The 26,685-nt window shown below is 52.1% G+C and overlaps 1 protein-coding gene across 1 annotated transcript in view; it reads right to left on the bottom strand.

Annotated features, from left to right (window-relative positions):
* Positions 1–16,257: 16,257 nt before the first annotated feature.
* CHD6 (chromodomain helicase DNA binding protein 6) overlaps positions 16,258–26,685 on the bottom strand; it is a 132,304-nt gene continuing 121,876 nt past the window's right edge. Inside the window, exons 36-37 of the mRNA XM_081096942.1 lie at positions 26,329–26,448; positions 16,258–19,563 (exon numbers count right to left, since the gene is read on the bottom strand). Coding sequence (XP_080953068.1) covers positions 18,667–19,563; positions 26,329–26,448 — 1,017 coding nt within the window. The 3' untranslated portion in view covers positions 16,258–18,666. The remainder of the gene's footprint in view (positions 19,564–26,328; positions 26,449–26,685) is intronic.

The following is a 26,685-nucleotide window of genomic DNA, read 5'->3' as shown; positions in this document are numbered from 1 at the left end:
CAGGAGGTGGGTTTATGTGGGTGGGTATTCATTGTATAATTCTTTCAATTTTGTTGTATGTTTAAAAATTTTCATCACAAAATGCTGGGGGGAAAATATTTTTAAAAATAAAATTTCCACTTAAAAAATATTAGCCAGACATTTCTCATAAAGTCTCCTTGATTACGAGGTCAAGGCCCAGTCATAGAGGGAATGACCAGGACTCCTGCCGAGTCATGGGTGGGTCAGCGCCCACAGTGTTTCGTAGCCCCAGGGCACCTACGTCCAAGGAGGAAGGGTAGGAAGGCGATTCAGGGAGGGGCCTGAGGGTGGGAGGGAGTTCCTGGGACCAGCTAGGGTGTGCAGGCTCAGGGTCAGAGGAAGCTGAGGTGCACTGTGGTTTGGAATCCAGGGCAGTCTATGATCTGTTTCCTTAAGCCATGATGACTCCATTTAGGCTCAGTGAGAGTGCTGGGGTGGACATGTGAACGATATGGAGTTGGCAGCGCATAGTAGGCACACAAGTACTGAATTTAAAGAGATTGGAAAGGGGCCTTCCCAGGACGTAATCCTCGGGAGACAGTGAAGTTGCTTGTCCGGCGGGGGAGTCAGTCTCTGCCTCTGCCAGGCCCACCTCTGGCCTGGCCTGCGATGCCTTGAGGAATGGGCCCCGGAGGCTGCTGGGTCTCTGGGTTCCTGGACAGCCAGGGTGAGGGCGTCTTGCCACATTTTTAGGAGAGAGCACATCCAAAACAATTTCTTTTTCTAAAAACTCGGCGCTAACGGGTTCCAGATGTCCGTTTGTTATATAATGGGGTTTGTTTTAATAGCGTCAACTTCCAGATGTGCAGCCTGGAATCAAGAAGCCCATTGGCCCCCTGGGGACCTGGTGAGCCAAGCCCAGAGCTGCCCGGGGAGAGAGTAGACGGACATGCAGAACCAGGCATGGGAGAGGAGCTGGTGGTGCCCTCCTGCTGCCCACTGAGCCACTCACCTGCCCAGCAGCTATCCCCTGATTGGGGGGGGGGGGGGGCGGGGTCCGCCTCCTGCTGCTCAGTCCTGACTCTGAGCAGGGCTCCCAGTGGACAATCACAGAAAGACCGCCTGAGGGGTGTGTGCTTGGGAATCAGGCTGCACCAGTGCGGCCTGGTGACCTTGGTTAGGTCTTTCAGTCTTGCCGATCCTCACTGCCCTTGCAGGTAAAGTGGATTAACACCACGCTACCCTACGGATCCCTGTGAAGTGTGAAGCAAGGTGAGGGGCACAGAGGAGGATTGGGAAGTCTTGGGCCTTTCCCCTTGGTCCGTGGAAGAACAATCCCTTGTACCCAGCACACCCCCAATGCCCCTCCCCAGGCCGGGAGCCCCTGGGCGGCACAGGCGGCCTTTTCCCGGGACGCTGGAAGGGAGCCAGTGATGCAGCGCTCAGAACCGCACCCACACCCCCAGCACCTGCCCCACTGCCCTGCAGCTCCCACAGACAGAACCTTCTTCCTGGCCGAGCCAAAGGCAGCCTCTGGGGGACCCCCAGCTGGTCGGAGCTCCTCTCTCTGCAGCCTTGCTGACTGTGTCCACTCCCTCGCCTACCTGTGGGCCCTCAGGTGCGGGAGGCAGTGACCAGCCTCCCGATCCTCTTCCTCTCAGCTGGCTGCAGCTACAACATCCGGTGGACTCAGGTGGTGGTGCCCTAGGAGGGATGTGCAGGTTCGGATGAGAAAGAGCCCAGAACCTAAGTGTAACCACAGGAGACAGACACACCCTTCCACACCAGGAACACTGCTATGGTAAGGATGATGACCATCCCAAGTTAATGTGTGGAAACAATGCAATTCCAGCAAACGCCCAACCAAACTGGAGGGTGGGGGTGGACAATGGGACAATATAAAGGTGACATGAAAAATAAGTGTAGAGTAGTCATTGTAAGGGACTGAATGGTTGTCCCCCACCCCCCAGTTCCTATATTGAAGTTCTAATCCCCAAGGTGATGGTATCAGGAGGTGGAGACTATGGGAGGTGATTAGAGGGCAGAGCCCTCATAAATGGGGTTAGTGCCCTCATGGCAGAGACCCCCAGAGCCCTCTCACCCTTCTTCTGCCTCGTGAGGACACAGTGAGCGGTGGGCACTCTGCCACCAGGAAGAGAGCCCTCACCAGAGCCCGACGATGCTACCACCTGAGCTCAGACTTCCAGCCTCTGGAGCTGTGAGAAATACATTTCTGTCGTTTGAGCCACCCAGTCCATGGTATTTCGTGATGGCAACTCAAAGGGACTAAGAGAGTCATGATGTCTCTGTGAAGGAAGAACAATAAGGGAGTACCTACCCTCCCAGCTGTTAAAACATATGGTAACACCTGGCAGGTGAACTCAGTGGTTAAAGCATCGGCCTGTGCACCAAAGGGTCATGGGTTTGATTCCCAGTCAAAGGCTCTGGTCAGGGAGTGTGCAAGAGGCAACCAATCGATGTATTTCTCTCTCTCTTTCCCTCCCTCCCTCACTTCCACTCTCTCTAAAAATCAATGGGAAAAATATCCTTGGGTGAGGAGTAACCAAATACCCCAAACATATGGTGAAACTCTAATGGTTTAAAGAGTATGGCTCTAACACCAGAATAGCAGAGAAATAAATGGCACATAGAACTAAAGGTCCAGAAGTAGAGCCACCTACAGGTGAGAATGTGGAATGTGGTAAAGAAATTCATTTCAAACTAAAGCAAATAGCAATGCTAGCTGGTGTGAGAGATGGTTTATTTTTCATTTTGTATCTTTCAGAATGCCTGACTTTTCTAACTTCATACATGTAGTACTCTTTTTTAAAATGTCAATATATTTTTATGTCAATACGTTAACTAGAGATTTTAGTTCCTTTGGGTTTTCTCCTTTGTACATCTTTGTATTTAAGAGAAACCTAACAGGTATTGTAACACTAATAATAAAAGGACATGTGACACCCTGTCGCTGGTTATCTCTGGGAGGTGGGCCCCAGCCAGGCTTTTCACCTTCTATGCTATGTATTTCCATGATGTTTGGACCGCTTCTCATCCTCCCCTTCTCTCTTTGATTCCAAGTATGACTTTAAAAATCAAAAGAGGAGGAATGAATTTTGAACAAAATAAACAAACGCGTGCAGAAATGATGGATTACTCAACAAATGGTTCTGGACAACTGGCTAACAATTTGGAAAAAATAAAGTTAGATTCCTACCTTATACCATAATAACCTCATATGGCTTTAAGGTTTCAATGTTAGAAGTAAAACCATGAAAGAATCCCGAAACGTGCCCTGGCCGGTGGCTCAGGTGGTTGGAGCGTTGTCTGGTACACCAAAAAGGTTTCGGGTTCAAGTCTCAGTCAGGACACATACATACCTAATTTGCATGTTCGATTCCCGGTTCGGCACATATGGGTGGTGGCCAATTGATGTTTCTCTCTCACATCCATGTTTTTCTCTCTCTAAAATCAATAAATGTACCCTTGAATGATGATTTAAAAAAAGAATCCTGAAACATATATGATTTTAGATAGGCAATGATTTTTCTAAGAAGACCTCAAATGCACAGATTGATAGATTTGATAACAAAATACGTAGTAACCCCCTTTCCATCAAGACAAAATATAATAAAGGTCAAACTGAGAAAAAAAGACAGGTAAGAGTCCTATGTAACAAAGAATGAAGAATGTCAGTATATAAAGAGCTTTTCCAAAAATTCCTGCCCCTCATTTCTTTTCCAAGCCAAGAATAGAGGGAATTTGGCCACAGTGAGCCCTGAGTTTCCTAGTGCAGCTGAGGCTGGGGGGCGGGGCTGTCCAGAGGGTTCAGAACGGAGTGGAGAGCTCATGGGGCACTCCAGGGCCGGGCTGGGTGCCCTCCATGTGGCAGGGGTTCCCCAGTCTCCTGGCATCCACAATCCTATCTGGTGCCAGCTTCTCCAGTCCAACCTGACACACGCCCCTCCGGGCACATCTAACATGTTCCCATTCCTTCACACACACCAGGCACTTCCCGTTTCCATGACTTTTGCAAACGCTGGTCTCTCTGCTTGGCTCACTCTCTTTACCAGAAAAAGATCCAACTGCTCCTTGAAGGCTCAGCTCAAATGTCCCCTGTTCTGCGAAACCATCTTTACCCACCCAGCCTGCCCCCCACCCCCGCCCCCCCGCAACGGAAGTCCCCTCAGGCTCCCGCAGCGCCTGCCCATCGTTCTCCCACCCAGCTGCACTTTTCTGCTTATCTGGTCCCCCAGATGGACAGGGCCTCCATGGGCTCCCCTTCCCCACTCCAGGTCTGGCTCGGGGCAGGGGTTAACCAGTTCTGCATGAACAAATGAATTGCCTTGTGATTGACAGAGCAGGGCACTTGATATGACACTCCCTATGTTGGCTGGTTGAGCTTTAGGGTCAATCAAGTTATTTCCTAAAACCATATAATTTCATTCACTATTGGACATAGGTTATGTGACTATTATGTAATGAGAAGTACATTAAAGAGAGGTGCCCAGTTACAGTACGAATGAAAGTAAAAGAAAGAAACGCACCGAGGGGCAATGGTATGTGAACACACTTGAACTACGGATGGCCATGGCTGAGACCGACAAGCACAGCTTCATACCTGGCTTTGTGCCAGCACACCCTGCCCTGGAGATGCCCAGCCTCTCGGGGGAGAAAGAGCTACGACAGCGGCATTCCCAGGGTGGGTGCTGACACACAGAAGGAAGGGAAGCGCCTGCAGTAGGATCGGAGCTCTGGGGGCAGACGTGTGGGAACGTGTGCTGCACAGCCAGGAGGTGAGCCCAGTGGATCCCTCCCAGGCAGGGTTTGTCTCTTCGTCCGTCCCTGAATGCCCAGCATCTGGAAAAGCAGCTGGTACACAGGAGGCCTTCAGTGAACCTTTGTGCCCCGAGTGACTGGAATGAGTCGGGCACAGGGCCTGCAGAAGGGGCTGAAGTCACCTCTGGGGGGTCTCCCCAGGCTGAACACTCCTGAGTTAGAAAGTGGGGCTGTTCTCACTGGAGGTTCGGCCTCTAGAGGACCCAGCTCTGAGGGAGCAGAGGAGGAGGGACAGGTGCCTCCAGCGTGATGAGGAGGCTCAGAGGGCACGGGGCACCTGTGGGGCTGAGGCAAGGACCACAAGGTGGGGGTAAGGGAGGAGGGGAGCTCAGAGCAGGAAGCCGTGGGGCTGGGCCTGGACCCCGCTCCCTGGGACAGCAGGTTGCTAGCAGCCAGGCCCAGAGGCGAGGCCTGCAGAGAGAGAAGGCTGCTGTGCCCTGTGGGCTCAACGATGAGGATGTGCCTCCGGGTGGTGAGAACTGTATAATCAGGACTCGAATTTGAGGCTCAAAAGGGCCAGGTCTGTTCTCAAGGTCACCTGCTAGTGAAGGATGAGCCAAGACTCAATTTCACATCTTTCTAGTTCCAGAGACTGACCTTTTTTCACTCTGCTAAAAACAGCGAGGCCACTGGCACCAGACTGGCCACAGGCGTGATGTGGGGCCGGAACCGGCCTCAGTCTGGGTCAGTGCGGCACCAGGGCTGGGGGTCAGTCTGAGGTCAGGGCCAGACGAGGGCCAGGGGCAGAGTGGCCAGGCCTGAGAGAGACTGGCTTTCTGGGCCCTGTGTAGCCAGTCAGGAAACAGTGTCCCAAGGGTGGTAGCAGGGTCTGCCAGAGCCCAGCTCCCTCTCCGTCTATCCCGGCCTCGCCTGACCTGCCTCCCCTGGGTGAGCAACTGGCCTGGCCCTTATCCTGGAGGAGGCTGCAGCTGCTCCCACAGCCCTGGTCCCAGCAGACAAAGGCGCTTTCTTTCCCAGCACAAGGTCTCGATTGCATGTTGCCCTGAATCTGAAAACTCCTATGAAGCAAGTGGTCCCCTCCCAGGCTGTGTGTGTATGTGTGTGCATGTGTGTGTGCGTGCGCGCACTGGGTCCCAGGGAGCTGAGTCATGGGGCCGTCAAGCCCTTTCCCTGCCCATTGCCTGGGTGTGGCCCAGCATTTCTCTGTCTGCATCCTTTTTATACATCTGTGGGTGTGTGTGCGTGTACGTACGTGTCTCTCTGGGCCTGTATGTGTGAGCATGTTTGAGCATGTCTCTGCAGCGGCATGTGTGACTGCCTAGATGTATGTATGTTCCAGTGCACACCAGCACACACCTACGCGTTTGCACACCTAGGTACCTGTGTAGCTATCTCTGTACCCAAGTGCTTGGGTGTGTGGGTATGTTTCACGTGTGTGTCTAGATGAGGTCCCTGTGCCCTCTGGCCGCGCCTCCCCATCCTTCCCCGCCCCTGGCTGCTGCTCCTGCAGCAGTGCGAGGCCTCCTGTAGTTGTCCCTTCCTCCTTGAGCTCCACCCCCCCCCCACCCCCCACCTCCCGCCTCTGCGTTTGTCTGGGAACAACCTGGCCCCGTTCAGCTCTGGGAGGAAGACAGGTTTGTACAGCTTGGCCTGGCCCATACACTTTCCAAAAGTTCCCTGGCTGCCTGCCGAACTCTGTGCAAAAAAGACTTGTGGGGAATAGTCTAACAGGAAGGTGGGGACCCTGTCGAGGGGGCTCAGGACCCCCGTTCCAAGCCCCAAGATGAAATGGGAACATCGGTCCATGGAGCCTCACCAGCGAAGGGCTCTGCGCCCTGAGGCTGAGCTCCATTTGAGGACCCTCCACCCGCAAGGAGGGGACACAGCATCTCGGGGCCTCATGCCCAGATGGCAGAGCACAAAGATGGTGAGGCCCAGAGAGGCGCTTCAGGCCTTCAGGGGGCCGAGCCCCTTCCTGGCACCCTGCTGCCCGGCCCTGGTGACCTTCCGGGGACAGCCTGGGTCTGCCCAGGCCAGGGTGCTGCCACCAGTGCCACAGCCTCACGGGAGGCGTTCCGCCTACACAGAGCCCCGAGCCTCCAGACTCCAAATCAGGAAGTCGGTGTCTGAGCAGCACCGATGTCACAGGGCGGGTTCTGTCCAGCACCCACCTGACCTGGGCCTACGGGGCCCTCCGGCTGGTTTCTCCCAGCCCCTTCCGCATCCCTGACCCGAAGCACAGGGGTGGGGGCTTCCCGCACTGCTCTCCCCACTGATACCCGGGGCCCCACCTCTAATGGCACAGGGGTCTTGCAGGTGCCCCAGATTGTTGGAAGGAGGGCTGTCCAATGGGGTGAGAGCTGATCTGAGTGAGGCTCAGGGCACAGGTGGCAGCCACTCACCACAGGACCCGGGCGCTGCTGCTGGCAGAGGTGCCACAGCCATGTGAGGAGGGCAGGCCCGTGGGCACAGTGGCTGCTAGAGTTGAACAGGATGTGCCCGGGAGGCTGGCTCCTTCCAGTCCCCATGGCCTCCTCCAACCGCCCCCTCTCCTTTTCCCTCCAGAAACCCTTTCCTCGCTGGGGAGGGACGTACTGGAAAGCATTGCTCTTACCTGGCACAGGTGTCCAGGCCAGGGGCTTCTTTGGAAACTCAAAAGCCAGCAAGACAATCTTGCCTTCCTTTTTCCAGTGCCCGCTGTCCCTGAGAAGCGAGCGTAGACTAGCTGATGGGGGCACGAAGGGGAGGGGGAGCCCACGGTACAAGGAGGAACCAAAAACCGAAACACACAAGGCCAGGAATTGAGCAGTCTGTACACCACAGTGACTCCGAAGAGAGGCACTTAAATGGGTGTTTAATCTCTTTGAACCCCTGCTCCTTGTAGAGGCTGGATGGCTGGGCCGGTGGGGCCTGGCCATGGACCGTGGTCCCTGACCCTGGGGCCTGTTTTGGGTGCTGGGTGTGCACAGAGAGTGCTGTTGGAGGGGCTCTGAACCCTCCTGTGCTGCTCCCTCCCTCTCCCGCCCCCAGTCCAGGGGAGAGGCCTCTCCAACCCCTCCCTGAATGGGATGCTAATGATCTCTAATTGACCTGGGGAGCAGAAGCAAGTGGCTGCAGGAACTTAGCCGGCAAGAGCACCCACTCCCCTGGCCCGCTGTCCAACTCTCTCTCACGTGCACACCCACACGGGGAGCACGGGAATCGAGGGCTCCGTTCCTCACAGACACACACCTGCTTCTGATGCGGAAATCCTACAAGGGGCTGGGCTGGGCACTCCCCGCAGGCCCCTCTAGTCCACCCGACAGGCCTGCGTGTCCCTTAGCCCCCGCCGAAGGCACTCACCCAGGCCTTGGCAGCCCCTCCGGTCTGGCTCTTCAGTGGCCTGGAAAGTTTGGGATCTGTGAATGGAAAAGCCTGGGTCAGAGCTGGAGTGGGGATGGGGTGGAAGCGGGGGTGGGGGGGTTGGGGGAGGGTGGGAGCAGAGTCTTGAGTTTTCCTGGTCTGGCCTCCTCCTGGTCCGAGCCAGGAAAACTGGCTAAATACCTCAGCAGCCCTGCTGGGCCTGGCCCCTCAGGTCCCGCCCTCCTCCCCCACTGCACCTGCAGAGGGGCCCTAGGTGTGATCCACATGCTGGGAGGCCCCAAGGATTCTCAGGGAACCCGAACGTGCTGGGACCGAGATGGGTGAGGTCCAGGCATCATTCTGAGGGAGCGGTACAGCAGACTAGGGCCGTGGTCGGCAAACTGCGGCTCGTGAGCCATGTGCGGCTCTTTGGCCCCTTGAGTGTGGCTCTTCCTAAGCCTTAGGAGAACCCTAATTAAGTTAATAACAATGTACCTACCTATATAGTTTAAGTTTAAAAAATTTGGCTCTCAAAAGAAATGTCAATCGTTGTATTGTTGATATTTGGCTCTGTTGACTAATGAGCTTGCCAACCACTGGACTAGGGTAATGTTGGCAAGTGCCCAGCTTTGCCCCACATGGGACTGCCACACCTTTCTGGACACCCCCTCTGGGGTGGAGCACTCACCCCTCGGGGGTGCCCGCTGCTGCCAGCATCACACCCGCCTGAACTCCTGAGCCTGTCCTAGGGTTCTGCTCCTGAGAGCTGGCTGAACATCCCAGTGGGGGACGTCGCCCTGGGAATGCAAGCTGACTCAGGTCGCCTGCTGGTTGTACCAGGAGCCACGGCCCACGGCTCTCCAATTACTCAGGTAGCAAATGTGTGCTCTGCGCACTAGATCCAACCTGTAGGCAGATATGTGTCTGTTCAGAGGATTTTTTGAAAATCTGAATTTATTGCACACATTTAAAAATCAGGGGATTTTATGTAAATACTAGAGGCCCGGTGCACAAAAATTTGTGCACTCGGGGGGGAGAGGGGTCCCTCACCCCGGCCTGTGCCCTCTTGCAGTCTGGGACCCCTCAGGAGATAACGACCTGCTGGCTTAGGCCTGCTCCCGGGTGGCAGAGAGCAGGCCCAATCCCCAGGTGCAGCCCCTGGTTGGGCTCAGAGCAGGGCCGATTGGGGAGTTGGGGCGCTGCCCCCTGTCATGCACAGAGCAGGGCGGATCGGGAGGTTGCGATGCCACCCTCAGTCACGCTCAGGGTAGGGCCGATTGGGGGGTTGGGGCACCGTCCCCTGTCACACTCAAGGCAGGGTTGATGGGGAGGTTGCGGCGCCACCCCCTGTCACGCACAGAGCAGGGCCAATCAGGGGGTTCGGGCACTTCCCCCTGTCACTCACAGAGCAGGGCCCATCAGAGGGGTTGGGGTGCTGCCCCCTGTCACGCACAGAGCAGGACCCATCAGGGGGTTGGGGTGCTGCCCTCTATCACCCACAGAGCAGGGCCAATCAGGGGGTTGGGGCGCCGCCACTCTCACACTCAGGGCAGGGCCCATGGGGAGGTTATGGCTCTACCCCATCACACACAGAGCAGGGCCCGTCGGGGGGGGGGCGGTGTTGGGGTGCCGCACCCTGTCACACACAGAGCAGGGCCGATCAGGGGGTTGGGGCACCGCACCCTGACACACACAAAGCCGCAGGGCGATCAGGGGGCTGGGGAGCTCCCCCCTATCAGGCACAGAGTAGGGCTGATCAGGGGGTTGGGGCGCCTTCCCTGTTACAAACAGAGCAGGGCCGATAGGGAGGTTGTGGCCCCGCCCCCTGTCACACACACAGCCGCAGGGCGATCAGGGGGTTTGGGCGCTGCCCCCTGTCACGCTGATCCCGGTGCTGGGAGGCATATTACCCTTTTACTATATAGGGTAGAGGCCTGGTGCACGGGTTGGTGCCAGCTGGTTTGCCCTGAAGGGTGTCCTGGATCAGGGTGGGGGTCCCCACTGGGGTGCCTGGTCAGCCTGGGTGAGGGGATGATGGCTGTTTGCAGCTAGTCACACATCCTTCAGGGTGGGGGTCCCCACTGGGGTGCCTGGCCAGTCTGGGTGAGGGGCTGAGGGCTGTTTTCAGGCTGGGGGTGACTGAAGCTCCCAACCGCTCCTTTTTTCTTTTCTTTTTTTTTTATTCTGAGCCAGCTTTAGCTTTGAGGCTTGGCTCCAGCTCTTAGGCCTCTGCTGCTGATAGTAGGTTTCTGGCCTTTGCTTACAATGTTACGATCCTGCTGGCTGAAGCCCCACGACTAAAGCAGGTTTCTGGGGTTTTGTTTAGCTTCTATATTTGTAACATAGTTTAGCTTAGAGTTGCAGCTCAGAGGCCTGCAGTGGCAGGCGGGGAACGTTGGAGTCCTCCGTCACTGAAGCAAGCAAGCCTCATGTTAGTTTCAAGCTGCCTGGCTGCCGGCCGCCATCTTTGCTGGCAGTTAATTTGCATATTGCCCTGATTAGCCAATGGGAAGGGTAGCGGTCGTACGCCAATTACCATGTTTCTCTTTTATTAGATAGGATCTGACTTTCCATTCTCTGTTGGAAAAAAAAAAATATCAGGGTGTCAGGCAACACAGGGCCCACATTCCCGAGTGGCACCAGCTGGCTGTGGCTGTCCCTTTAGCAGGGCACCCTTCTTAGTGCCTTACATCTGGCCCCCGACCATGGACGTCACCTGCCTCACCTGGTGTGTGTGCGCGTTTACAAACGCTGCTGTATATGGAGAAAAGGGCCCAGAGCCACTGAGGTGTGCCCAGATGGACACAGACCCGTTTCTTAGTTCCCGTTGGGTCTGGCCATTTAGGCAGGGACAAAATCCCGCAGCTCTCCACTCTGCCCATCACCATGAAAACCACCTGGAACTGCTCTCTTCACCCAACAGTGGTCATAAAAGGGGACGGGGGTACGTCTGGCTTGACTTGTCCTTAGTAAACACTTGGCACAATCCTTTAAAAAACCATCCTTATAATTTCATCCACCAGGGTTGATGTCAAATTCATAAAGCTGTGGTGAGCTGAATTGCCCATCTTCCTTTCCTGAGAATGGTGGCACTTCCTCCCACACCTCAGCCCTCACGCACGACGGCTCAGAGGCCGACACCAGCTCCATCCGCGGCCCTTGCTCCCTGCGGAATCCACACTGGTCGAAAAGACTTGAGTGCAATCCATTCAATGTCTGGTGTGGAGTCAGGAGAGGGTAACGTCTAGCAGATTTCTTGGCCCCTGGATTGGTCATTCCCCCAACCAGACTCTGAGGTGCCTGACAGGGTGGTGTCTGCTCTGTCTCCCTGAGGTAGCAGGAGAGACGTAGAGTCCTCGGGGCCGTGTCCAAGGGCTCAGTGCCTTTGGGAGGCCATGGGCTGGGCCTGATGGTGGGCCTGCTGCCCTCAGTTACAGGAGTGAGACAGGAAAAGATGGGAACTCACTTTTTCCTGCATAGACTTGGTCCCAGCTGCTCTTTCCTGTCTTCCTTTGAACTCTGCTTCCAGGATGTGGCTGCCTGGGCCTTGGGCTCCAAGCCACTGCTTCCTTGGGATTCCTGGTCCTGCTTCAGGGAATGACTCACACCGGCTGGAAGTTAGGCTCTGCCTTCAGAGAGGACCCACTGTCAGGGAGGCTCCTTCCTCATCATTTGCAACTTGCCCCTCTCTTAACCCAGAAGATTTCTCCCCCTGCCCCTTCCCCAGGCCCTTCTAGCTGAGCAACTACCCTGACCCCCTAAACCTTCTTTTCCACCTTCTGGACGCTGCCTCTCACATGGCCCCTTGGACCTGGGCTGGTGCGACCAGACACCAAGAACATCCCTAGGCCTGCACAGCAGGATGGGAAGGAAATATCTTCTCCTGGGGTCCCTGCTCCTCTGTTTCGGGGCTGGCAGCTGTAGACCTGGGGCAGCGTGGCCCGAACAGCCCCTCTCCCCTTGCTCATCACTCCATGGTTATTTTACGAAGCTGCACCTTAGAGGGGCAGCCAGCCCAAGGGCTCAGGCTAGCTGCCCATCCTGACTCCCCTACTGGTCAGTTTATGGCTCTGAAACCTGTTTTCCTGAGTCCCCAAATTCCAGCCCCGCCACTTACCAGCTGGGTGATTGGGGAAGTTATTTAGCCTCTCTGGGCCTCAGTTCTCTCATCTGTAAAATGGGGATAACCTCGTAGAGTAACTGTGGAGATGAAGAACATGGCCATGGAGCACTGAGAACAAGCCCCACTCGAGGAAGTGCCTAGTAAATGTGTTACTACATTGAGTAAGGTTACCAAAGAAAATGACTGCATGCAAGAGCTTAAATTCCTGATAAAATATTTTGAGTAAAATTGGATATACTTATACCAAAAAAAAAATAGTTTATGTAAAATTCAAATATAACTAGGTGTCATTTCTCTTCACCCCCCTCCCCCCCCGCCCATCCTGGCAACTCTACACTGAGGGGGCTTCACAGACCTGGGGCCTCCCTGCTCCCATCCCTTAGTTCAGGGCTCACGTGCAAAGGTCCCTCCTTGGCTGTGTGCAGGGCTGTGGGGACAGAGCCAGCCAGAAAGCCCGATTCTTGCAGTGCTTTGAGTCCAATCCCTTGAGGCTAGGAGCAAGATCTTCCTTCTCCTTAACTTTCTTGCTAGAACATTGATTTGATTATCTTATCTTTCCGGGGGACTGGTAATCCTCACCTCCCAGCTACTCCAAAGGAGCAAAGATATACAAATCAAATATACCAAGCACAATTTTAAGCACCTGGCATTGATCATGTCAATCAACCCCACAACAACCCTATAGGAGGTCCAAGTTATAATGAGCCCTGTTCTGAGGAGGAAACTGAGGCTTGTGGAAGGCGGGGACCTTGCTCCTGCCTCCCTCGGGGAAGCCATGTTTCTTCCCAGGTTTCCACGGCCCTCTCCCCTCCTCCCCACTCTCCCCTCCCTCCGTCCTCCAGGCCTGGGCTAGGACTGAGCCACAGTGCAGACAACGGGACCAGCCACTTCAGTCACCATCATGCTCAGGTCTTCATTCCCAAACTGATCTTACGAACACCCTCCCTGTAGGAGCCGGGACCTAATTTCTCCCTTTCCCTCCTTTCCTATCTTATCCCACAGATACTGGGCCCAGTTTGGAAAATGAGGCCTAGGAGCTGCACAAGCGGTGTCCTGAGGACCTGCCCTCGTGCTTCTGCGCCTGAGACTGGGTCCTGAGAAGCCAGGTGTCAGCCTCTGGGCTGGGTGAGTCCTCCACTGCTGACCTGAGAAAGATCCTTCAGTGACTTGCAGACCAGACAAATGAACAGTAATTCTTGCAAGAAACCATTTTAAGAAACTTGGTGCAGATGAACCAGCATAAAGTTTTCCAGGGGGTGTGATCTGACTGTTCCGCTTTTCCCAGCCTCAACTTCTCTGAGTGCACTCCGGCTGGATCTGGTTTCTGAGGCTGAGGGGTCCCAGACTATCATAAAAGCTAGTGTTCCAGCCTTGGCTGTGGGACTAAGGGGTCTAGCCCCAGCTCTGTGCTCCGTGACTGATGAGGTAGCTTTGCAGCCTTCTGTTGGCTCTCATTAGGCTAACAGATCGATGCCCGAGTCTCTACCCAGCAACCAAGATAGCAGGAGGACAAAAGAGGTCACTTACGGCAAACACACATAAAACACTAAACACTGCCCCAGTGTACTGTACTGGGGGCTACCTGTACTCCTCTGCCCTTGGCCAACAAAGCCTCTACTGGGGCAGACTTTGAGGTCACAAATGAAACCTTCCCTACTTATTCTGCATAAATCATCCCTCACTCTGGCCAGGTGGCTCAGTCAGTTGGAGCTTTGTCCCGTACACCAAAAGGTTGTGGGTTTGATCCCTGGTTGGGGCATGTACGGGAGGCAACTGATTGATGTTTCCTTCTCTCTTTCTTTCTCTCTCTAAAATCAATAAACGTATCTCTGGGTGAGGATTAAAAGAAGAATTATTCCTCTACCCAGAGCTCTCCAAGTCTCAACTAAAGATCTACAAAGACTATAGTAAATCCTTACTTTAAAAATGGTAGCAGGACTGTAAAGCCTCATAAAACAACTAGAGGCCCAGTGCATGAGATTCGTGCACTCGGGGAGGGGGTCCTGCACCCTCTCACAGTCCAGGAGCCCTCGGGGGATGTTCCCACAGGGAGTGGGCCTAAGCCATCAGTCAGACATCCTTAGCACTGCTGCGGAGGTGGGAGAGGCTCCTGCCACCACTGCTGCACTTGCCAGCTGTGAGCCTGGCTTCTGGCTGAGTGGCGCTCCCGCTGTGGGAGCACACTGACCACCAGTGGGCAGCTCCTGTGTTGAGCGTCTGTCCCCTGGTGGTCAGTGCACGTCATAGCAACCTGTTGTTCCGCTGTTTGGTTGATTTGCATATTACCCTTTTATTATATAGGACTAGAGGCTCGGTGCACACACATTTGTGCACTCGAGGGGGGGAGGTGTCCCTCATCCCAGCCTGTGCCCTCTCGCAGTCTGGGACCCCTCGGTGGATGACCACCTGCTGGCTTAGGCCTGCTCCCTGGGGGATTGGGCCTAAGATGGCAATCAGACATCCCTCTGGCAGCCTGGCAGCCCTCGGGGGATGTCCACTTGCCAGCGGGGAGCAGGCCTAAGCTGCAATCAGACATCCTTAGCGCTGCTGAGGAGGCAGGAGAGGTTCCCACCACTACCACTGTGCTGGCAGCCATCAGCCTAGCTTGTGGCTCAGCAGAGCTCCCCATGTGAGAGCACCCTGACCACCAGAGGGCAGCTCCTGCATTGAGTGTCTGCCCCCTGGTGGTCAGTGTGTGTCATAGTGACCAGTCATTCCCAGTCTTTCTGTTTTTAGGGTCAGTTTGCATATTACCCTTTTACTATATAGGATAGAGGCCTGGTGCACAGGTGGGGGCCAGCTGGTTTGCCTTGAAGGGTGTCCCGGATCAGGGTGGGGGTCCCACTTGGGTGCTTGGCCAGCCTGGGTGAGGGGCTGATGGCTGTTTGCAGCTGGTCACACCCCCTTCAGGGTGGGGGTCCCCACTGGGGTGCCTCACCAGCCTGGATGAGGGGCTGATGGCTGTTTTCAGGCTGGCCACACCTCCTTTAGTGGGGGAGGGGTCCCCACTGGGGTGCCTGGACAGTCTGGGTGAGGGGATGAGGGCAGTTTTCAGGCTGGCCAACGACTGAAGCTCCCAGCCTCTCCTTTTTTTTTTTTTTTATTCTGGTATTTATTTACCTTCTATAATTGAAACATTGTTGCCGTTACTGGCGCTCCCAGCTCTGAGGCCGCTGCCAGCTGAAAGCAGGTATCTGGGGTTTGTTTAGCTTCTATAACCGAAACATTGTTGCTTCCAGAGCTCAGAGCCTGGCCGTGGCAGGCAGGGAACCTTGGCTTCCTCCATCACTGGAGCAAGCAAGCCTCATGTTCACTTCAGCTGCGTGACTGCCGGCCGCCATCTTTGTTGGCAGTTAATTTGCATATCACCCTGATTAGCCAATGGGAAGCGTAGAAGAGGTACGGTTAATTACCCTTTTTGTCTTTTATTAGATAGGATGCCCCACCATCCTCCAGGCTAGTCATCCACCACTTATTGGTACTCAGTGGGGACCCAGCAAGGGAGAGGAAGGTCATCTCTTTTCTGTCTCAGTGAGACGTCAGCACTTCCTGCCAGCCTTGTGGACAATTGCTGACAGACTTTCTGGGGCCTGAGAAGCGATGCTTCTCAAAACGAAGGACTCTGAAATTCTCAATAAGCATAAGAACTTCAGCTACTGAGGCATCCCTAAGTTTTATGGACCTGCTCCAACCCATAGGTCTAGTTGCACCCTTAAGTTCCAGCTGTGCGGTCTGAGGTGGGACTTCGGGAATGGAGCTCAAGAAAGTGCTTCACTGAGGCATTCAGGCCCTGAGTCCCAGAATCTGTGCTGCACCCCCTTCCATGGCATCTCCTTTAACCAGGTGCTCTTGGCAGGTCAAGTCAACCCTCCTGAGTGAATATTTAACGAGCCCGCAACAGGGTGCACCCAGGAAAGACCGAATTCCTGCATGCAGATGATTCCTTCAGAAAGTGTCCAGGCAGCAAGAGACACCCAAGTGCCACTGAAGTCCTCACGTACAAATTTGACTTTTCAACTTTTTTTTTTTTTAAATCCAGCATCAAGACCACAGACAATTTATTATGTAAGACATGGGGTGAGGAACCATCAAGGGAATTTATGGCTGTGAGTGACATGGAATTTGATGAAAAGGCTCAAGTTGGCTGAAGAGAGTTTAAATTTGGCTTTTGCTCTTGATAACGTCAAAATAATAAGAAGCACTTATGCCTTACAGAGAAAATAATCCACAAAGTGTCATTTTCATTTTGCAAACAGGGACACAATAGCAGTCAAAATCAGCCTAAACGCCCAGAGAGCTAACATACAGGCTCGGGAAGCGGTAACAGGGGTTTTCGCATGCTGGTGGGTTTCAAAAGCAAATCCATACTGAACCCTGTGACCTACTGGAGGTTCTAAGTGGAACCTGGGGAAGCAGCTTTTCCGTACAAAACAAGGACGACGACGATGAAGAGCCCAGGCTCTGCTGGATGTCTATAATACTCATTTGCAGTAAGGCTTTCAAGATACATGAATTTTTATAGCATTTGTATTTTAAGGATTTAGGGCAAATACATTTTTTTCTACTTGATAAAAAGAAAATTAGTACTTAAAAGGTTCAAAAATATATTGATTGAGTGATTTTTTTTTTACATAAATAAATTATATTGATTTTCAGGATTTAACAGCTGAAAAAACCCTTTCTGCTTCCACTGGAGGCAAAACTGAACAAAATGTTAGTTAAATAGAGAGAGCAGCATTTCTAAGAAATCTGTTGTCAGCATTACAGACCATCTATGCTACAAAGATGTAATTAAATAGGATCTGTTCAATTACTGGGTTCTTTCTTCTTATACGATCAGTTATAGATTTTCTGATTTATAGCTTTGATTCACAAAACTGGGACTCCACTTTTTGAAAATACATTTGATTCTTTTCGGTCATGATTTAACAGACTTCTTTGAGATGCTCATTTTAACATTTACATAATTTATAATCCCAAATGTATAAAAGACAATGACAAAAGCATCATAAATAAATAATGCAAACTGAAATAGTTATGTCAAACTTTTGGACCTTCTGATAAATTAGCAAAACGGTAACAGAAAAAGTAAAAAATACAGTAAATTGTGACAACAAAAAGTGAAACTGGTACTAGTAACACTTCTGACATTTCCAACGGTCCTGTGCCGCCCTGTGCCCCCGGAGTTCTGAGCCATGAGCTATTATTTCAAGTCTCAGAGTGTGGACTGTCAGGAAAGGGTAAGGTCATTGGAAGGTTTGGAACACAAGGGGGAAGGCCAAAGGAAACGGGCTGAAGTGCTGCTTGGGCAGGAAGAAGGAAAAATAATGTTAATTTGCAACAGTCTTGACTAACTTGATGATTTGGAATCTGGGTCCAACTGTAAAACCGAATAGAGAAAAAAATGGAGAATAAAACTTTTCACAGTCATTTTATAAAAGGTGGCACACACGTTTTGACAACCTCAGATGACTCTGACAAAAGGACCTAGGCAAGTGTAAAAGTGTTGAGTGACTGTTTTCTCGCAAGCTCCAGAAAGAGCCTGATTTTTGGTGGACGAAAGCACAAAATAAAAACCCATCAGGCCCAGTGGTGGCGAGCGCAATTCTGGAGAATGAGGGGAGTGGAGTGCTAGTCATGTGCTTGTGAGCAGCGTGCAGCTCCACGGAGGGTGAGCCCCTCACCCACCCCCGTCGCCAGCAATAACTCAAGGTGTGTGAAGTGTCCTCATACTGAGAATCATCCTTTAACTTGGGAGAAAGCATACATATATAAAATAATGCCTAGTCAGTACTTCTTCTTGCTGCAGGTGCTGAAAAACCATAAAGGGGGAAGTTAATTTACTACCAATAAGGATTTTGTTTTATAAAGAAATGAATATATGCATTTTCAATCATTAGTTATATATTTCTATCTATACTACTCATTTAGTAATCATGATAAAATAGGGAAATACTTTAACTAAAAAATGTGCACCAGCACTTCCTTTTCCTGTGCTTTTTGGTTCCCCATTACATTCTTTCCCATCCAACACAGCTCACAGAAAAAGAGCTGCTCTGTCTGTCCTTCGGCCCTTTAACGGTTAAGTCCCTAGACAGCCTTCTTATGCCATTTTTCCTCCTCAAATACGTGGGAAACTTGGAAGAGAAGGGGGTAGGGCGTGTCACCAAGTACTGTATTAACTACGACTGCTGGAATGAACAACTGGATAACAGAGGGAGAATTCTGTGCCTCCTAGACTAGGTCGACAACACTTATCTAATGAAGTGGCAAGACCCTGCAGCTATTGACATCTGTTACCATAGTTCTCAGACAGGAAATTAGGTAGGTAAATATTACTTATGGAAACACAGGTTCTTATGAAGGTGAAGGGAGGGAAGTAACAAACCTTTATGGGATAAGAAACTTACAAGTCACATCATTTCTTAAATGAAAAAGTTCTAATTGGTGTCACTGTTGGAGTCTTTGAGGCCCCTGTCCCCGGCCTGTGCCGCATGTTCTCTATCTGAGGGCACAGGTGCCCTGGATTCAGGGCAGTTCTGGTCATTGCCCGGCTCCCTATCCGACCCGGGAGCAGGCTCTGGGTTGGGGTTCGGGTTGTCCCCTTTTGTTTTCTTCTTCTTCCTCTTCTGGCTCTCCAGCCCTGCTATCTCAGAGTGTCTGGCCTGCTGCATGGCTGGCAGAGCCATGCCCATGCCAGGGGAGAGGAACATGGGTGGGTAGATGAGTCCAGGAGACACTCCTGGGATGAGAAACGGGTTAAAAGCCACAGGACTACTTGTAGTTATTGCAGGTTCGGACTGATCGGAATATGGACTAGGACCGGGCTTGTCTTCCGCAGACATGTCTGTTTTTCCGTCACGGCTACTTGGCTTGTCTTCTGCAGTCTGTTCGGTCACTGATGTGCCACTTTTTGTTGTGCTTGACAGAGGCGCTGGAGCAGTCGAAGTGCAGGTAGTTGCCATGGGGGCATTGAGGAGGCCCCCAACACCGAACATCTGGGGCATGGTGGCCATTCCCGGCAGCATCATGGGCAGCATGCTCAGGGTGCTCTTGACCTCTTCACCTGTGGGCATCGTGGCGAAGCTGGCCGGGAACCCCACCAGCCCTGTGAGGGGGATGCCCGGCATATTTCTCATGTTCTGAAGTCCTACCAGGTCCATCCCAGCAATCAGTCCATTCATGAACAGTGGCCCCATTCCAGAGGGTGAGTCCGCCGCAATGGCGGGAGCTTTCAGAAGCTCACTCCGAGGCCGCCTCCCCCTCCTGCGGGGGCCTGCATCGCGAAGAACAGGCTCGGTCAGGGTGTGATTGAACTTGTTTTCTGGGAGAAACCCCTGAAAAGGGACAAAGAAAGAAGATGCTGAAGGTTACTGAATGACGTGTGATCGATCATCGGTCCCAGCTTGCGAAGGATCCCCGATGGCACAGGCAGCTCTCCTGACTCTGCACCTGAAGACTTTCTCCCTCCGAGGCCAACAGACAGCCTGTTACCACCAAGCAGTGCCATCAACATGCTCACTGTGCAAAAGCAGCATCCACTCTGTGGAGAAGCTGACAGTGCTGGGAGCTAGAGACCAGTAGGAGACGCCCAGGTCTTAGTCAAGACTCCTTTTAAAAAATTTTATTGAAGTATAACTGGCATAACATATTAGTTTTGGTTGTACAATGTAAAAACCATATGGAATACTGAAGGAATTTGCATGTCTTTTTTTTTTTTTTAAAATAGATTTTTATTGGTTCCTGAGAGAGATAAAGGGAGAGGGAGAGAGAGAAAAACACCGATGTGAGAGAGAAACATGGATCAGCTGCCTCCTGCACACCCGCTACTGGGGATGGAACCCACAACCTGGACATGTGCACCAACTGGGAATCGAACCTGCCACCTTTTGGTGCAATGGACTGTGTCATTCTTGTGTAGGGGCCATGCTCATCTTCTTGGAATCATCCCAAGTGTAGTAGTATACGTGCTACCAAGGTATGCAGTCAAGACACTTGTGGTTGCGACTCCTTGACAAATGATCCCAACATTTGTCTTCCTCATGACTCTTCTTTTTAAAAAAAATTTTTAAAATAATTTTTTACAGATTTCAGAGAGGAAGGGAAAAGGAGAAATAGAAACATCAGTGATGAGAGAGAATCATCAATCAGCTGCCTCCTGCATGCCCCCTACTGGGGCTGAAGCCTGCAACCCAGGCATGTGCCCTGACTGGGAATCGAACCATAACCTCCTGGTTCATAGGATGATCCTCAACCACTGAGCCACCCTGGCTGGGCACAGGAAGGTTTTCAATCAGCCAGAGTGGAGTAGGGAACTGAAAGGGAAGTGTTTAATACATTACCCGGCCCACAGGAAGGGACACTAGTAGCTGTGTGTGCCCCACTCCCCTCTGGATCGTGAGCTCCTGGAGGGCAATGACTAACACACCTATGTATTTGCCGAGAAAATGAAAGCATTCTTGACTATCATTGGGGAAATGCATCAGAAAGCAGCGGTATTCTGGTTCCCCTTCAAGGAGACGATCTACTTTCCTCTGTTTAGAGGCACTCTCCAGTGCTCTTACTTAGTGGAGAGCTCCAGAACTCAGCACTCTGCTCCACGTGGACTCAACTGTGACTGTGCCCGGACTTACAGCTATGCCTGCACACAGGTCACTGGCACCACACGTCTGGATGATTTAGCTACAGAGAACCACAGAGGAGGACCTGCTGTCTAATGTATCAGTGAGCGGCAGGCAGATGGGGGAGAAAGCACCCGCCTAGAGTGGGTTTGCTGCAGCCACACGTGCTTCCTGTGACTGTGGCTCAGGCGCTCTGGGGGGAAACGATGCAGTCAGAACCTGCTCCCCCAGCGCAGCAGCTATAGAGAATTATACCAACCACTGCCATTACAATGTAATGGACTCTGCATGTGTTTCAAAAACGGCCAGAATAACCCCATGTGCAGGGAGAAAGGTTTTCCTCACGGAAAGGGCGACATTTCTTCCAGGACTCGTCTGAAATGCCTACACCCTCTGGGTGATGCCTACACCCCGTACTCTTCACAGCTATCATTAGGCTTATCAAGGTGATGCATGTCCACAGCATTAAAGGCCACTTATACTTCTGTTGTTAAGCAGCCTCAGTCCTCTTTGCTCAGAGGAGCACAAGGAACAGCCCTGCCCCTGCGGGATCCTAGGGAGTCATTCATCATCCCTTTCTGAGCGAGTGAGAGGAAGCATCTCTAGCTACTCTGGAGTCTCCTCCTTGTGGTTCCTGTCACAAAGCGGGTGTTCTTGTACAACCTTCTCTCTTAAAAAAAAAGTATTGACTTCAGAGAGGGAGAGGGAGAGAGAGAAACATCAATGATAAGAGAGAATCATTGATCAGCTGCCTCATGCACATCCCCTACTGGGGATCAAGCCCACAGCCCGGGCATGTACTCTGACTGGGAATGGAACCATGACTTTCATGGTTCATAGGTCAATGCTCAACCACTGAGCCATACCAGCCGGCTACAACCTTCTCTTTGATCACAGCAATGGTAAGGCTAAAAAATGTTCAGAGTGGCCTTGTGGGATCTGTGACCCTGGATTTGCCCTGGGACGCAGGTCAGTTAGGGCTGGAGTGTGGACACGTGATAGGTTTAAGAAGCTCCTGGACTGGGTGGGAGGTAGGAGGGCTCAACAGTGAGGCTTCTCAGCTTGGCCTCTGAATGCTGGAGGAGCCACGCTTTCTATGATGGCTGTACTGCCTTTCCAGGATTCTCAGGCATCTGTGTAAACGCCTTCCCTTCCTGTAAGCCCACTCAAGCTCAGAGGCAGGGACCCAGTTCACTCCTCAATGGAGCACTCGGAGCAAGAAAGGAGGGACAGGTTTCACCAAGAGATAGCGGACGGACCAGAAAAACATTGTTAGGGCCTGGTGAGTGTGGAGAAAGAAGTCAGCAGCTAAGCACATCAAAGGGCTGAGGCTGGTGATCAGAGCAGTTAAGAAATCTCTTTACAAACTTCCCAAGGACACCTCCTCTGAACTTTCATTGAGTTGCTCTGGTGTTTCCATTTGGTTCACTGCCTCTCCTCTCCCTTATCTGCTAAGTCAAATCCTTAGAAAGTCCCACAGATCTTTGTCTAAGGGGCTGTTGTAGAGACAGGGTGTGCTAGTGACACCGGGTCAGGTTCTCCATGAGCTGCGAGAACACACGTGTATGAGAAATAGCTGAGATGCAAGGGACACTGGCTGCCAGGTGCTCATGCAGGGGGAGTGGATAAGAGGAGCAGCAGCAGCAGGAGTGCTGACAGTAGGTTAAATAAGTACTTACCCATGTCAGGTACTATGCTTAGTGCTCCATCTGCATTATCGCAACTAATCACAACAACCCCACGGAGTTAGTACTGTTATCTGAGCCATTTTACAGGGCGTTTACAAATTCATAGATACGTGAAAAACGTGCACTTGAATGTTTCCAACTCCCCTAAATAATGTTAATTTTGAAGTCCCACATCTGTTTTCCAAAAAATAAGAAAGAAAAACCAGGTCACCATAAGCCAGGCAAAGAGCATTATGATGGTCCTCTCTCAAAAGCTTTGGTTTAGAAGAGCAGAAACCTCTGACACTGTCGTGTGTGGTCCCCCTTCTTCCTTACAAAGTGAGGGAGCAGGGATTTGACGCTGGGGCACAGTTGGTCAGGCCTGGTGGCCCTGAACCATACCACACTGTCTCTTGTCCCCACCCGTGACCAGCACTTGTGATGTGCACGGCTGCTTTGCCCTGGAGCGTGCTGGGCAACGGCTCACTCTGGGCCTGGGGATGCTGGGGGAACAATTCCTCAACTGAGGTAGTAGGACTTGATGGATTGGGGCCAGGCTACAAGCGCCATTTCTCATGAGTCTGTCTTGAGCCCACTAAGGAAAACTGCCTCATTCTGGACTCCACCAGTCTCAGGTCCCTGTTGGGCACAGCACCTCAGCCCAGGACCTTGGCAGGGTAACCACAGCTCAACCACAAGGCTTTTCCAAGCCCTCCTTCCTACAGCCCACCCACAGCAAGAGCCAGGGAAAGGTGCCGGTGGGTCTCTTTCCTTTATACCCACAAACGTTCCCCTCCTCGCTCTCCCTATGACTCTCCTGGGGGAAGTCTTTGTGTGGGAAGCAAGCAAACCCAGAGCTCAGTGAATAACGCCCCCCATCTCATTTTAAAACAATCTGCTATAAAACAGACGTTCTTTAACATACTTGATTTTGAGCTCATCGGGGCAATTAGGACTGGACAGTGCACCTAGGACAGCCTGCATCCTGCAGGACCAATGGGCTCTCTGGCCCTGCCCACTAAGTTCACGTCGCACTCCTCAGGCACCAAGATGTCTAAAAATATCCCTTCCCTGCCCTTGTTCCGAACCACTGATGCCAAGAGAACGCTGGGGCCTTTCAGAACTGGGAACATGCCAAGAAGGCCCAGGCTGGCCACTCTCTCCCCTTCAGACTGAGAGCAGCTGCAGAATGGCCCCCGGCGTGACGAGCACAGTTCTCACCTACAGCAAAGCCAGAGGCGCGCTGGCAGAGGAAGTCGGCTCTCACCACTTCCTGTGGGAGGGAGAGTCGCTCCAGCCACCCAGCTGCTGCCCACCCTTGTCAGATGCCCCTCCCAGCAGCTCAGCGACCACACACAGCGGCAAGTTGGGCTTTGGCAGCACTCCCTCCTGGTAATTATACCCTAGGAGCAAACCTGCTTCCCTTCCAGGGGAGGCCTGGGGAGAGGGCAAGGAGAGCGAGGAAAGGAGAGGCAGCCATGAAGCGGCACTGGGGCAAAGCTGCCTTTGCAGATGATTACAGGGGCCTCCCACCCGAGAAGCACGTCGTCTTCATCAGCACCTGGTAGCACTTATTCCAAAACCTGCAGATTCCAACTCTAAAACTCAACTTCTGGGCGGAGGAAGGGTAACGAAAACGTTCCTGCTCCTCCCAGGAAGGTTAGCAGGTTCAGCCCACAAATATCCAGCGAGTGGCAAGAGACCTAACAACTAGATGCAGCATGTGGATCCCAATTTTAAAAATCCCACAAACAAAACAAAACAAAACAGAAACTAGCTCTAAAAACATTTTTGGGACAAATGAAAAAATCTGAATCTGAACTAGATATTAATACTCACATGCGCAATAATGGGAACAGTTACACAGGAAAACTCTGTTAGGAGATGCATGCTGAAGTATTTTGGGGTGACGTGTCATGTCAATGGCCCAGTGAGAAACAAACAGCAAAACCATACACACATGTGTGCATATAACATGAAACAAATGTAACTTACACATATGAAATATGTGAAGTATGTACGTGTACACACATACATCTAATGAGCAACCACTGTGTACTGGGCCTTCTGACGCTGAATCCCTGGCCTTACTGCGCACCAGTGAGCCACAGCCCACAGAGCAGCGAGAAGCCCCGTGGGATGGGAGCCTGTCTCTAGAAGGGTAGGGTCTCCTGGGAGAGAAGAGTGCAGTGCACCAGAGGGCTCCTCCCCAGGAGGAGCATGTGAGAGATGGTGACATGGTTGAGAAATGGGCCCTCCTGGAGCCAAGCAGAGTGTCGACGTCAGAGCCAAGCCGGCCCTGCCCGTGGGAAGGCCGTGCAACCCTGAGGACCAGGTGGACAAGTGCTTCCTGTTCTTGCTGAGCTGCAGGAAAGGGCCTCCGAGGCAGGGACTGTGTTTATTTAACAAAGCAGGGAAAGTGCATCTCTGGTAAGAGGCTGACTTGCAAGAACAGCTTAGAAATGGGTTTTCTGGCAAGGGGTCAGTGTCTGTAGGGAGAGATGAACATTAATTTCCAGAGAACATGAGGGAAATTGTTAGACATGTAGAAAGACATGAGAGGGCCAAGGGGAAACCACATGGTTTTTCTGACAAGTCTCTAAACCAAGAGCTCTGACTTACAACAAAGCAAGAACTGGAGGTCTCTACGGGACAACACTGCTGAGTGCAGAAGGTAGGAGGCAGCGTGAGGGCTGGAGAGAGACAGATGGGGTAAGAACCGAAGCTGAATCAGCCTTCCCAGCACAAGCCAGTCTAAGAGGGCGGGAGGGACATTTTCTGAGGAGAGAACAAGAGAGTTGGAAAAAGGGCCTCTTTTCAACGTGACAAACTTTCTAAGAAGCAGGCCACAGGGACGGGCCAGGCCTCCCTCCCCGCGTGGCTGCAGTGGATGGAGATGAGAGAGCAGTTATGTTTGCTGAGTTGCTGGAGAGAAGAGGAATCATCCAGGTGACAAATCAGTGACAAGCTTGGAGAACATTAAGTAACAGCTTCTTTCTGCACAGAGGAGGAAATGACTAGGGTGGGTGGTCTTTGGAGCTAAAACAATAAATCACCTCCAGCAATCTCACGAAGAAGGGAATTTGGATCCCAGGACTGCCGCGCTGGCCGAGCACTGAGAGGCACTCAGGAAGGCTGCGAGCGTGGGGACTCCCAGGAAGAGCAGGCCCCCGTGAGGATCTTCAGAGGCTTCCCATTTGAGCAGAATGCACTTTTAGGGGGTTAATAACACATTTAGGAATAATTTTCCCAAGCTCAACGCCTTTTCAGGTTGCAATGATATTGCCGCCCTCTAGAGGTTATGAATTTTCTATTCCAAATTTGTACTCATCTGTAAACAATAATTAACTCATATTTGTTACACTAGAAGTATTTTGCAGATGTCTTTGAAGTCTCTTCCAGGCTCATGATTCTGTAATAGAAAAAGGGCCGAGCTTGGAGTCAGCTGTTTCTCATTGTCAGTGAGGACGGACTAGGAGGAAATATCTTAAATGGTAGCCAGAAAAGCTTAGCTTAGAAAATTAAAATTCCCAATAATGAAGTTTGTTAAACACTGGGAACAGACTGCTAATGAGTTAAGGTATCTTTTCCCTGAACTCTACAAATGGGGGAAAATATCAAGCTTTGGTAATGGGTTAAATACATAACTAAAAGTTTTGCAGGTAAAGGCTGAAAACAAATGACCACAGCACCTACAGATGTCCTGTGCTGCCCCTTGTCCTCTGGGAACCGCCTGGGAAACCCGCTTCCCTGCGGCGTTCTCTCTCTGAGTCTGCAAGATTGGGCTCTGCAGGGACAGGCCCCTCTTCCTTACCCTCAGTCCTGGCTCCTTGGGGGCAGCAGAAACCCTCTCTTCCCCACTCAGAGAGTTGACATCTAATTTCCCAGGTTCCTTACAGCGTGGCCTCCTCTGCTTTGGTTTGTCTGAAAAAGTCTAGGAGACAAATGGAAATCAACATTACAGAACATTCTGTCACAGAGTCTGAGGAGGGTGGTGCATGTCAATTGGTTTTGCTATTTTCTCATTAATGGCCCTCTGCAACGGGCACAGCCAGGGCATGTTGAAGGAAAAAGCCACCTGGCCCCCACCTAGGCTCTCTTCTTGAAGCAGCAGCAAGCTGGAAAACAGGCTGTGGGGGGCTAGACTAGAACACCTCGGCTGTCCATACAG

Source organism: Myotis nattereri, assembly GCF_964212035.1.
Source record: "Myotis nattereri genome assembly, chromosome: 8".
NCBI classification, from domain to species: Eukaryota; Metazoa; Chordata; class Mammalia; order Chiroptera; family Vespertilionidae; genus Myotis; species Myotis nattereri.
The sequence above is the reverse complement of the archived record's forward strand: the minus strand, read 5'-3'. Positions and strand labels throughout refer to the sequence as shown.